General features: G+C 31.7%; 1 protein-coding gene across 1 annotated transcript in view; it reads right to left on the bottom strand.

Moving 5' to 3' along the window:
* The window catches only part of LOC143057206 (polycystin-1-like protein 2), a 58,595-nt gene extending 46,509 nt beyond the window's left edge, over window positions 1-12,086 (bottom strand). Inside the window, exons 1-7 of the mRNA XM_076230463.1 lie at window positions 11,990-12,086; window positions 10,179-10,325; window positions 8,058-8,166; window positions 5,296-5,519; window positions 4,262-4,507; window positions 1,946-2,405; window positions 1,187-1,377 (exon numbers count right to left, since the gene is read on the bottom strand). Coding sequence (XP_076086578.1) covers window positions 1,187-1,377; window positions 1,946-2,405; window positions 4,262-4,507; window positions 5,296-5,519; window positions 8,058-8,166; window positions 10,179-10,325; window positions 11,990-12,067 — 1,455 coding nt within the window. The 5' untranslated portion in view covers window positions 12,068-12,086. The remainder of the gene's footprint in view (window positions 1-1,186; window positions 1,378-1,945; window positions 2,406-4,261; window positions 4,508-5,295; window positions 5,520-8,057; window positions 8,167-10,178; window positions 10,326-11,989) is intronic.
* Window positions 12,087-12,536: the final 450 nt, after the last annotated feature.

The following is a 12,536-nucleotide window of genomic DNA, read 5'->3' as shown; positions in this document are numbered from 1 at the left end:
ATAATTTGCCGAGATTGCGATACAGTCCCATGGTTATACTAGCTGAGTCAGGCTCAGCATAGATAGGCTAGAATCTTTTGTGATTTGATGTTGTTTTTCAAAATGCTTGGTTTTTCTTTTCACTTGATAATAAAATTTACAATTGTAATGTGTAATTCAATGCATTACTTTGCAAAAGTAATTGCAATGTAATTAGCCCCATGTCTGTCATCAGTACAAGGACATGATTCGTAAATATAAATCAACATGCAGACATCTTATTCGTTCAGTTATTTCACATCCAATATTTCATGGTAATATTCTTTACAAAACACAAACATGTTGGCATTCACCTCAAAAGCTAACCAAATCTTTAAACAGACTTATTCGGAAAGGATATAGTTACGATACTGTTGTCAAGTCATTAAGGATTGCATATTTTGGTATTATTACTGATTCAATCATAGGGTCTTTGCATCGGAAATAAACACATTAATTCTAAAACAGGTTGTTGGCATGATACAGATTATGTTCTTCTTATATATTTTATGATGTTATGATAAAACAAACCCCTAACGGGAAGGATTGTACTTAATTTTCATATGATGAAGACATAATCTTTCCCATTTCCATTCTCAATTTTAATATTTATAAAACGTACCGAACGAAAATGTAGATGTTAGAAAATATTTGTGTAAGGTGTAACGTATCAAACAGAAACTTTTGAAATTAAAGTATTGTAGTTGTAGGTTTTGCTCAATACCTTTATGACCTATAAAAAAGCTTACTCACAAATGTTTTCAAAATGACCATATTATTCAACACTTAAATTATATCACTTTGAACACAGAACTGGTCGTCGTTTCTTAGTTAAATTTTACAATGTTAAACACTTAAAAACAGTTTTCACTATTGAATGTTTCTATTGTAAAAGGCTATCCTGTTTTGAAGTATAGATAAAAAATCCGAAATATTGAAAGTGGTAGTAAAAATTACATGTCTTTTTTTTTACTTCGGGTAAAGTGGCGTTTTAATTTGTTCTAGTGAAAAGACAGTTTGAATGTTACTTTTATTTTAGAAATCTCAACATATTCAATCACTTAAAAAAGAGTAATAAAACTATTTTCAAATGATCAAAAAAAATAAACTTACTATATCTAATGACAATTAATGTATACCAAATAGTTTACTGTGTGCTTAATCTTACCGAGCAGCCATTTGAAGTCCAGGTTGTTGAATTTGGATCATAAACCATACAACTGGTGGTCACAATGGCCAAGCTGACGTTTGAAGTTGATATATCAGTATGATTGATTCTGGACAACGATACAGTTTCATTTCGACTGGAACTTCGTCGATGCCTTGTATTCGAATCGGAATCATTGGAAGATAAGCCAGCTAAAATCATTTTTTTAAATCTCAAGTATAATTGAAAGAACTGCATAAACATGTAAATTGTTATTTGTATCAATACATCAATACAATCGGATTTATTTGTATACATCTTGTTATAGTTATATACAACACTATCAAAATAAACACTGTTACATGAGTGTTGATTAGTGAGATGCTATGTACAGCCATTTTGATATCTAAAGTATATAGAATAGTTATCAAATGTACCAGGATTATAATTATTTGACAAAAAGGTTTGATACATTACTCTCTGCTAACAGAGAACACAGAATATCAGTTCAAAATTTGAAAAATAGTGGGTTTTTTTGTTTTTGTTTCAAAATGGCGGAAATCTATTGATTTACTTTAAATACAACAATTTAGAAGTTATTATATAAATTAAAGTTCAAGGCTTTCAATAGAATATTTACTTTGAAAAAAAGACACTTAAAAGATTAATTAAATATACATACAAATTTAAAAATTAACAACTAAAATGTCACTCAAATGGTAGTCGTAGCAAACAAAAAATTAAAAAGCAATAAGAATCAATTCCGTGAAACAAAATTACCTTGTATTTGCTTCAACGCTATATAGACATCTCCTTCTTTTAAGTAATGTTCTGGTATAAACACTTTATAACCATAAGTTTCCCTGTCAGTTACTTTGACAATTCCTTTGAAGTCAAAATCTGTCGATGACGGCTGCGATCCAGATTTAGCAAATAAATAGTACAAATCCAATTGGTTTATTGCCTGCATTAGTTCATCATCAAGTTTGATATAAAAAATTAAAACATCTGAGTCACTCCGCTTTTTCGATTTAAAGAACATCATTTGGTGTTGATCTTGTGGGTCGTAGTAAGGTACATGCTCAGTGAAATAGGTAACTCCTGGGTTTTTTATTTTCATTTTTAGTGGTACGTCAATCTTATTATTCAGTTCATCTTTGACAGCAATATTAATTACTTGTCCGGTAATTGTGCTAGCATTCTTTGCATGAAGAATTGGTGACGTATCAAGGACTGTTACCTTAAAATAAATATATGTCGTATATTAAAGTATGTTTTAAGAAATTTCTCGTGTCGAAAGGTATGATACGCCTGTGACATATGCATCCACAATGGACTCTACGTGCGAATTAATTGGAAAGCTCAAACAGATAAATTCATAACCCAAACTTCCCAAATTAAAAAAAAAAACCAATTACATCATATCAAGAGGGATATTTATTTTCATAAGCATCAATTAATAAAGTTTGAAAAAATAAATGAAAAACAAATTATTAGAAAAGAATCATTGAATTTCAGGTACACAGGTATCCTTTGAGAAAAGTAAACATAAGCACATAATAACCATAAAAAGGTTACGGTGTAGATCCGTTATTTTTTCCGATTTGTAAGTAGACATAAAAGTTATCCATAAATTTATTTTTATGTTTATTGATATTATGTATTATGCGCAAAATAATATATAATACTAACATTTACAGGAGCCTGTTGTTCAGTGGTTGTCGTTTGTTAATGTGTTTTATAGGTGTACCTTGTTTTTCGTTTTTTGTATAGATTAAACTGTTGGTTTTCCTGTTTGGAATGTTTTACACTAATCATTTTGGGGCTCTTTATAGCTTGGTGTTCAGTGTGAGCCAAAGTTCCGCGTTGAATGCCGTATTTTGGCTAGTAATTGTTAACTTTTTATATATTTTGACCTGGATGGAGAGTTGTATCATTGGCACTAACACCATATCTCCTCATTTATTTATATATTTTATTAGAAATTCTCCATAAATACCTAATAATAAATGCACAGGTAATCTCGGCCCAATGCTAGTAGCTAAGTAAATTGTTAAAAATCATATCGTGTAATAAAGAAAAGAGAATAAAAGGATAGCGGAAATACACGAACATTACATACAATACTCAGGTTTGATTAAAACAAGCCCTTAAAAGAGCGATTCTCAAATACCCCTGCATTTCGTTTTGCTCTAGTTGGGTTTTTTCTTCTGTGTAGTGACTTTATAGTTTTTTCTCATACCATAACAGATCGGCATATTTTCTTATCATATGCAATCATGATAAAGATAACAATGAACAATTACCTGATTATAAAAGAACACATGCTTGTCTAGTACAAGTTAAATAATTGACAAGGTGATAATCAATATTTCAAATATAAATAAAATCCTTCAAAATACAAATAGTAAATAAACTCATCATAAATACAAAGATTGAAATTTTGTATATGCAGCAGACGCGCGTTTCGTCTGCAAAAGACTCGTCAGTGATGCTCGAATAAAAAAAAATTAAAAAGGTCAAATGAAGGGCGAAGTTAGAGAGCAGAGAGCATTGAGAACCAAAAATTTCCTTAAAGTGTTGCTAAATACAGCTAAATTCAAAACAATGTTAAAGAATTATGCAGGAACTCAGGAGTCCAAAATTTTTTTTAAATACAAATGTGGTGATGCTCACGTCGTTCCTCCAGAAATCCGTTGATAATTTATAACAGAGGAAATAATGACAAATTTATCAGAAAATATTACAAATATTTTGTAGCTAATAATAAAGCAGTAGAATTGTCCGTAGATGTTCGAAAAGATCAATTCTACGAGAAGTTATCTTTGGATTATAGTTTATCTTTTTAATTTCTTTTTTTTTGCAGTGGTGTTGTTCGCTTTTCTTTCATAACCAAAAGCATTCGGACCCCCTTGTCATTTTTTTCTAAAACAAATAACCACAAAGTACCCTGTATCAATAGTTTCTTAATAAGCAGCAATTAACAAAATGATCGTTTGCTCAAATCAATACGACTATGTTACTGACTAATGCATTAAATTGTATTTGTTAACCGACCTTGTAATGCAAAAGGATGTTTGTAACAAAATGAGATACCTGAAGATTTATGTTTGTTTCATCACTAACATTGGCCAAAGACTCATTGTCAAACTGTAAGGACATCCCTTTCCTGTAGACTTCTGATTTATTATTCAGAAATACTTCTTTACTGTCTTTATCAAGACTCAGAACAACTCCTGTTCTATTTATTACTTGTTCCCCTGCCCCAGCACATGTTGTAGTTGATGTCATGTCTAATACTTCTGCCATAGATTCAATCAGGTCCTCTGCACTATCCTTTGTCTGAAAATAAAACAGATCTTGCTGAGCAGAAATTGCTTTTTCGTTTTGAGAATCTGTGCTTTCACGTAAATGTATTTATGCTTTTTGCCAATCAAGTGTCACCAGACCTTGTTTAGATAGGGATCTAACTTTTTTTCAAAAGTTTACCCTTTTATACAATGCACAGTCAGGCTAGATTGTCTACTACAAATGCAGATAATTTAATGTCTTATTGGCCTCTAGCATCACTGAAGAGACATGAATTATCGCAATGCTCATCTGTGGCAGTAAAGTTTTAATGTTATAATAACTGGTAGCCTATTCCTTAATAACTTCAGTACTTTGATAGATTGATAACATCATTGCCAACAGCGACAGAAAAAAACATTTATCGACAGAGTATTTGCCTTCAGCTCATGGAAGCGAAGGGAAACACAAGTCCAGTCATTAGATACAATATGTCTATGTTTTCGATAGGTAAAATTAAGATTAAGTACGCGATCTAGTTGTTTCCAATGTATATCGTGTTGTTTCGTTTTGATTTTTCCCAAATTCAGTTTATAAATTACATTAATATAATTTTTATTTGTTCATAGTGTTGTTTGTATTTTTAGCAATTATTTCCCTTGTTATTTTTATCTCTTAACTTTGGATTTCATCATGTTTATGTCTCTTAAAATGTATTTGTTACATAACATATTACACCTTTTAAATAAACAGTTCTTTTCGGATTTGATATTTAAAGCTAAGATATAATGACTTGATCGCAAACTATTTTCTTTTTATGAAAAGCCATTTATGCTACTTACAGCTTCTGTCATTTCCTGTTGTTTTTTCCTAATTTTTTTCTTATTTTTATAACATTTTTGAACCAATTCATCAAATGTCATCTTATCTTCTTGTTCGTCTGGATGCTGAGTGAAGTATTCTCTGAAGTCGTCTTCCACATCCTCTACTTTTAATTCTTTCTCCAAATTTTCTGAACCTGCAGTCTTCCAAAAGCTGAAAGTGTCAGATATACCACTCACCATCTCTGAAACAAACAAACAAACAGGTATCAGTGTGGGCTACAGCTCATTTTTGATACACCCGAATAAGAACTCGATACACAGGGAGTTGAGGACCAATGTCAAAAATGTATCAGATGGTATAGCATGTTCTCATGAAACTTCATAACCAAATTCAGGAAAATACAATTTGTATATACCAAGATTGATGTTATGGACGCTTAGACATGACTATTATGGTTTAAAATATATAACTATTCAGTAAACTGGAAGTTGATGACCGATACATCTAAAAACATTTCACGTAGTAAAAGTTGCATTTCTGTAAATAAAAACAATGCATTTTCAAAAAGAAACTAATTTACGGCTTAGCTTAAACTGTGCCATTTTTATTATGAAGTTTCGTAAAAATTATATCCTAGAATGGAAAGTGTATATGCCCCATAATTTAAAAAAAAAACATATGGCTGTGCAGTATAAATTCAACATTTATATGTCTCAAACATCTTAGAGTTGAAACTTATACTAAAATTCTGTACTTCCCATCTCTTCACTAAGGGTCTTCCTCAGAATTCAGTTTGGTCGCTATCCATGTGTTCTTGTACTGGAAACATTCTCGTGTTGTGTCTTCACGAGATGAAGCATAAAGATCATAACTTTGAACCAGTTGGTAAATCAAAGTATCAACTTTACTAAATACTATTTCTAGGCATATCAATAAATACTAAAATACTATATATAGCCGATAGCCCAGCAATACTGGTGGACCCCATATTTTATTAATATAAATATAATAGATATACACAATATACATGAAGCATAAGTATCAATGCACTATAAATAAACTATCATTAAAGAATTCTTTAGAAAAACTAGTAAATTGTGTTAAAAAATTTGGGCTCTGTCATCAACGATCCCGCCGGCCAGGAAAAACCAACAAAAACGAGTTACCTCGGTTCAAACTCCATTTAAACTGTAATCAAAAGACTACATTTTAAATAAAGTGGAAAATTTTGGAAACCTGTGTCCAAACCGAAATGCTCGGAAGACCGTCTCGAGAGGTACACTTGGACTGTATATAACTGAATAAATATACTATATGGAATAAGTAATAAATCAAGTTACTTTCTAGTAAAATACAAATCCCTACTAAATACAAATTAGAATAACAATTCAATTTAAAATGAAATTTATTTCATTGTTGTCCAGTCTGATGCTTGGTTAGAAGTGACCAACAAGGGAAAATATTCCCGCTAAATATCAGTATCACGTGATACATGTATGTATATACGTGTACATAAGAAGTACCCGTATCAATAGTATTCACTAGTACCGTTATTACAATAATTTCCCACTATACTCTCGAACCGTTGGAAATTATAATTATATATGAATATCAAATTACTACCAAAAAAGAGCGTGGTTTGTGAACAGCTGTTTTTACAAAGTAAAATATAAAACATGTTTGCTTGATATAAGGAAAAAAATATGTTTTAGTTCCGCAGAAAAAAGAGACCAGCTTTGTGTACATGGTCATTATGTTTTGAATATTTGAGTCTTTAGTAAACATGAAGTCGACGAGCACTGAATCTGAAATCGCAACACACGGCAAAACAAATGATCAAATTACGTCTAAAACACATTTAAAGAGGGTCGTTTTAATAGTTTTCTTATGAAAATACGACGAAAATTGGCTGGTATATGTATTAGTTATCAAGTATTCGGTAAACAGAAAGTTCTGAGTTGATAAACAAGATCACTCGGTATGGCATATTGAAATGAAACCAGACAACAAATTTTACAATTCTGACGGAAAATTCATACATAGTCTCCGATGCATGTTTTTTTTTAACTGTCAGTAACTGCGAGTACTCTCAAATCGTACTGTCTTGTTTATTTGACCTGTTGATACTATTTCTAATGCTTCTTTGTTATTAAATGTTAACATGGATTTATTCTATATACCAGCTTTGATTATTTGGAATTACTACAAATTATCACTTCTTCGTACTATAAACCTCAAAATTATTTGAAAAAAGTATTAAAAACGTCTTATATATCCGTAGATTTGTAGGACTCGGAACCGCTATGATACTCCTAACCGCGATGGTCGCGCTGAAGTGCGATGGTTTCCGCATTGAAGTGCGAAGGTGGCATTGTGACCTTAGCTTTGTTGATAGCTACGCTGATGTGCGATGGTCTGTCTGTGATATTGATTATACATGCAAAATAGACATGGCTATTTCAACACCCTTCAGTACCCTGTACACCCTTCGGCTACGCCTCATGGTGTACTGGGGTACTTCAGGGTGTTAAAATATCCATATCTACGGTATGAACGTAGATAACTTATAGTGTGTTATTCAATGTTGTGGTGTTATACTATTGTTTCAGAAAAGGGAAAAGATTTGGTACCATTCAAACGTTTAATCCCGCTGCAAATGTTTGCACCTGTCCTTAGTTCTGAAAAAATCTGATGTACAGTAGTTGTCGTCTGTTTATGTAGTTCATATGTGTTAAAATATAAAATATAAAATGAAACATATGCAAATAAACAAACAAACCATGCATTGCTTTCTTCGAGCTTAAAATGTCTTTCGCAGGCCTTGGTTGAATTTTTGTTCTTTTGCGTATGTTCTTCATCACCTTCCTCAAATTGTTTGAAACCTTTTTCTAAAAAGAAAATGTCTTTTAACTTTACCCACTGTAATGTGACTTGAACCTGGTATATCGAATTTTGTCTAATGCTTAGTCCGTTTCTGTGTGTGCTACATTTTAATGTTGTGTCGTTATTCTCCTCTTATATTTAATGCGTTTCCCTCAGTTTTAGTTGTTTGTTACCCCAATCTTGTTTTTTGTCCATAGATTTACGAGTTTTGAACAGGGTATACTACTGTTGCCTTTATTTACAAGATTTATAAACTAGATGCTATACAGGGATTGTGTCGCTCAACTTGGTCTATGTGCATATTCAACAAAAGACACTCTCCAACATTGTAGACGAGAATAGAAATCATGACAAATAGCTCTATTTTATTGTTCTTCTATTGTTGATCATTTAATCTGTTTGGTTGATCACTTTTTTTCCTTAGTTTTTTCTTAAAAAAACAAAAGAGAGTACAAAAAATTCCTTATTTAAGGATAATCGTTCCTATAAAGAGTGACAGTCAACTACCTATATCAGCAAAATTTGCCTTGTTTGTAGATCTTGCCTTGCTGATAATTTTGTGATTTTAAGTGTATATTTTCTTTTTATTATTTGTATCATATCAGGCAAAACACAAAAACAAAAATGATAAAAATAGTCATTAAAGGGAAATAACACAAATAATCGTCGTCCGACTAATTTCCTCCATGTGTCTTTATTGTAGATCGACTCTTGTTGATAAATTTTGTTGATTTAAGTTTCTATTTACCCACTAAAATTTTTAGATACAATGCAAAAAAGCATAAAAAATGGTAAAAATTGTCATCAACGGGCAAATACTATAATAAGACTAACGATTTTGACCATCAGGCTTATTTGTAGTACTTGTCTTACTGATCGTTTTTTTTTTCGATTAAAAGTTTCTCTCTATCTATTACAGTTTTCAAGATAATTGGCAGAAATGAAAATAAAATAATGATAAAGTTTGTAATTTAAGAATTTAAGAGCAATTACTCCTATAAGTAGTCATTTAACAGTTTTGACGTCAAGAAACCATGGTAAGCTCAACATTCGGAACATTTTTTGCCCTTGGCAGAATTTCTCTTTTATAAGGGTTTTTAAAATCATAAACAAAACTTGAATTTTATCCCTATGTTCTATTCTTAGATATGTCAGCCAGCTTGGATGGCCACATTTTAAAAACTAATCTTCCCAATGATGATTTTGGTTAAGTTTGGTAAAATTTGGTCAGAGGAGAAGATTTTTGTAAAAGTAAACGACGACGGACGACATACAACGACGGGATGACGACGGACGTCGGACACCAAGTGCCTTTAGACCAGATAAAATAATAAAGTATGATAAAGTAATTGGGATATTGAAAAATCAAGAAATCTTTTTTTGTGGGGATAACAAGAAATAACTCATTTTTGAAAAAGTATAATCCCAAGAATTTTGTCAAATGCCGAACGGAAAACATGAAGACGAGTATATAGTCTTTCCAATTCATCAATTTGTCTATGAGTTGAGACTTGATATAACATACACCGAAGAAATTCAAATGCATTATACGCGTATTCATTTCATATTTCAATTGTCTTGAGTAACATCATACAAATGTAAACCCATATCTAACTAAAATCGAGCATGAGTATGATTATACGCCTTATCGCTATTAAGTCCATTCCAACAAAAGTCATTTACACAACTTCCATTTGGTCAAGAGCCATTTGTAATGAAATGGTTGCAATGTTTTAAACATAACTTGAAATAATTTATGCAGATTACATAGTTTAAACATCTCCCTAGATAGAGTCAACTGGTTTGTAAGCGTTGTGTAATTTCAGAATTTATCTGGAATGGAATGATAAGGTGTATTTGGTAAGACTTCCTTGCTCTTCAAAGTCTGTATCTCAATATAAAGCAATCCCATCTATACGATTTAATATCGATCTCTATAAAAGTATTTCGTTCGAGCCCATGCTAACATTCTTTTTAAATCAAACAAAATCAAATTTAACTATAGTTGAATACCTACGGATGTCTTATCAGTAAATAGAGCCTTGTTAGAAATTATTGTCTTGACAGCCTTAGCCACAAATCCAGCGTCTTCAGAATTTAATCCCATTTCAGAATTTTCATCTGGCGTTTTTTCGTCCATTATAGTGACCATAGTTTCTGTTGACTTATCAAATAAAATATATACTTTGTTATACATTAGGCTTAGCATATCTTCTAGAATTTCGAAATAATTCTACATAGAGCAAGAGGTAAACTATAATAAAATCAATATTTTGTCACTGAAATTGTAAAAAAAGTAAAACTAGTTTGTCCTTTCAAAACTATGCTTATGGTATTGATACACAAAATGATAGTAAAGAAAAGAAACAACAGACATGGCTTCCTCCGTTTCGTTTTCAAATTAATACCTCGGATTTGAGATCATCTTAAGACCAGAATCAATAACAAACAAGAAGATTTTAATTTCGAAATTAAACATTTCCCCCACTTTTGTAACAATATACCAACTTCACCTGCATATGGGATTTACATTTCCAAACTCATTCTGTATTCAAAAAGTTACTCAGACTTTAAAAAAAATGTCGTCAGTGTCTAAGCAGAAAGTTAAAGAATCAGGGTTATGTCACAGAACGTCTCGTCCTTTTTAAAAACAGTTCATCGGAAGATACCAAGACCTCATAATACATGTTGGTCTAACGTTGTTTATCATCTTAATAACGTGTTGTAGTTTTCCTTTATTTGTCTTACATGTAGTAAATTAATAATCTTCACTGTTTAAGTTAATTTTTGGCAATATCCTTTTGGCATGGCTTGGAACTTATGCATCTCGCTAATGTGTTGATTTGCCGTGGTCATTTTCTGTACTCTTGTCGTTCATTTTTGCGCTTGTGCTTTGTCTATAAGCCATTTTGATTTTCTTTGATGACATATTTGTTTGCTTTTATGCTGATTGGGATTAAGGCACAATGTTGACTGATGTGTCCCTATTTTTGACATTTTTACCTATTGTGTCTGTTTGTTTTGTTGTCAATATTATGGAATAACGTCATACAAGTGAGAGGTTTAGCTTGCTATAAAACCAGGTTTAATCCATCTTTTTTTTTCATAAGCGAATGCCTGTACTAAGACAGGAATATTACAGTTGTTTTCCATTCTATTGATGTATTTGAGCTTGTGGTATTTCCATTTGATAAGTGACTTATCGGTTTAGATTTTCTTTGGAGTGGGGTATTTTTGTTATTTTACATTTTTTTTTAAGTCAAACAACAGTACACAAAACACAACATAGAAAACTGAAGACTGAGAAAAGCAACACGAAACCAACAAAAACAAACGGGTGGTCTGGTGCTCCTAAAGAATAAGCAGATCCTGTTCCACACCTGGAATACGTCATGATGATCAAGTAGAAACGCGATGATAAGTCTTATTCGGTAGGTCCCATTCGGCGAAAAAGACGACGGTATTGGGGTTACGACAATTAGAGCATATCACTCGTCATCTTTGAAACATATATTACAAAACAATCAAACAACGCTTGGTGCTATTTGTAAAATTTACGAAGAGATGATTACAAATCCACCTCTTATAACTCTTGGTTTAATAGCAAACCTCTATAAAGGAAATCATGATAGGAATGCAAGCCCGCAAGGTGTTGTTTAGGATTTAGAATAAGGAATCAAAACATAAATTTGGAACTAAGTGGAGGTTTGTCTCGTTTGTCAATTTATGATATTATAGCAAAGTTACAAATCTGGTATAAGAAGGACAGACCCAAAATTTACCTGTTAGATGGTCTTAAACTAACAAAACTTGAATTTTCTATTTTACCTCCTGAAGAAAAGATTTTGTATCAGACTGTTTCTCTCCACTATCTGCGTAGTAAGCACATTTCATTGGTGTTGACATATCAGGTGTCGTTGGTGTAGGCTATAAGACAAGTGTAGTTAAGTGAATTAATTCAATCATTTCATCCTGATATTCATTCAAATGTTAGGAATGATACATGATTAACCGAACGATACATATATTAAATTATGCGCTTAAATACTTTAGGTAATTTTCTATGTTGATCGACGGTCATTGGTTATTTTTATTACTTTACTTTTAGTCCTAATTCCTTCTGTTGGGGTTTAGTTGACAACGTCTTGACACATTTATTGTTGTATGGATTTCTATTGGGTAAAAATCTATACGGTTCTTCTGTCGTAGTCGGGTCATTTAAAAGAGTATCATTATCCATTCCAAGAGACAATGTTTAATATGAGATTACTTCATAATAGATATGTTTTCATACTCCCCGGGACATTTCGTTGAAGTTTTCATAAATCTGGAGTCGAATTATTTAAGACTCTCCGATTTGTTGGACGTATTTGTC

The sequence above is a fragment of the Mytilus galloprovincialis genome, chromosome 13 (genome assembly GCF_965363235.1).
Source record: "Mytilus galloprovincialis chromosome 13, xbMytGall1.hap1.1, whole genome shotgun sequence".
In the NCBI taxonomy this organism is placed as follows: Eukaryota; Metazoa; Mollusca; class Bivalvia; order Mytilida; family Mytilidae; genus Mytilus; species Mytilus galloprovincialis.
Note: the sequence above shows the minus strand (reverse complement) of the source record. Positions and strands in the feature narration are given on the sequence as shown.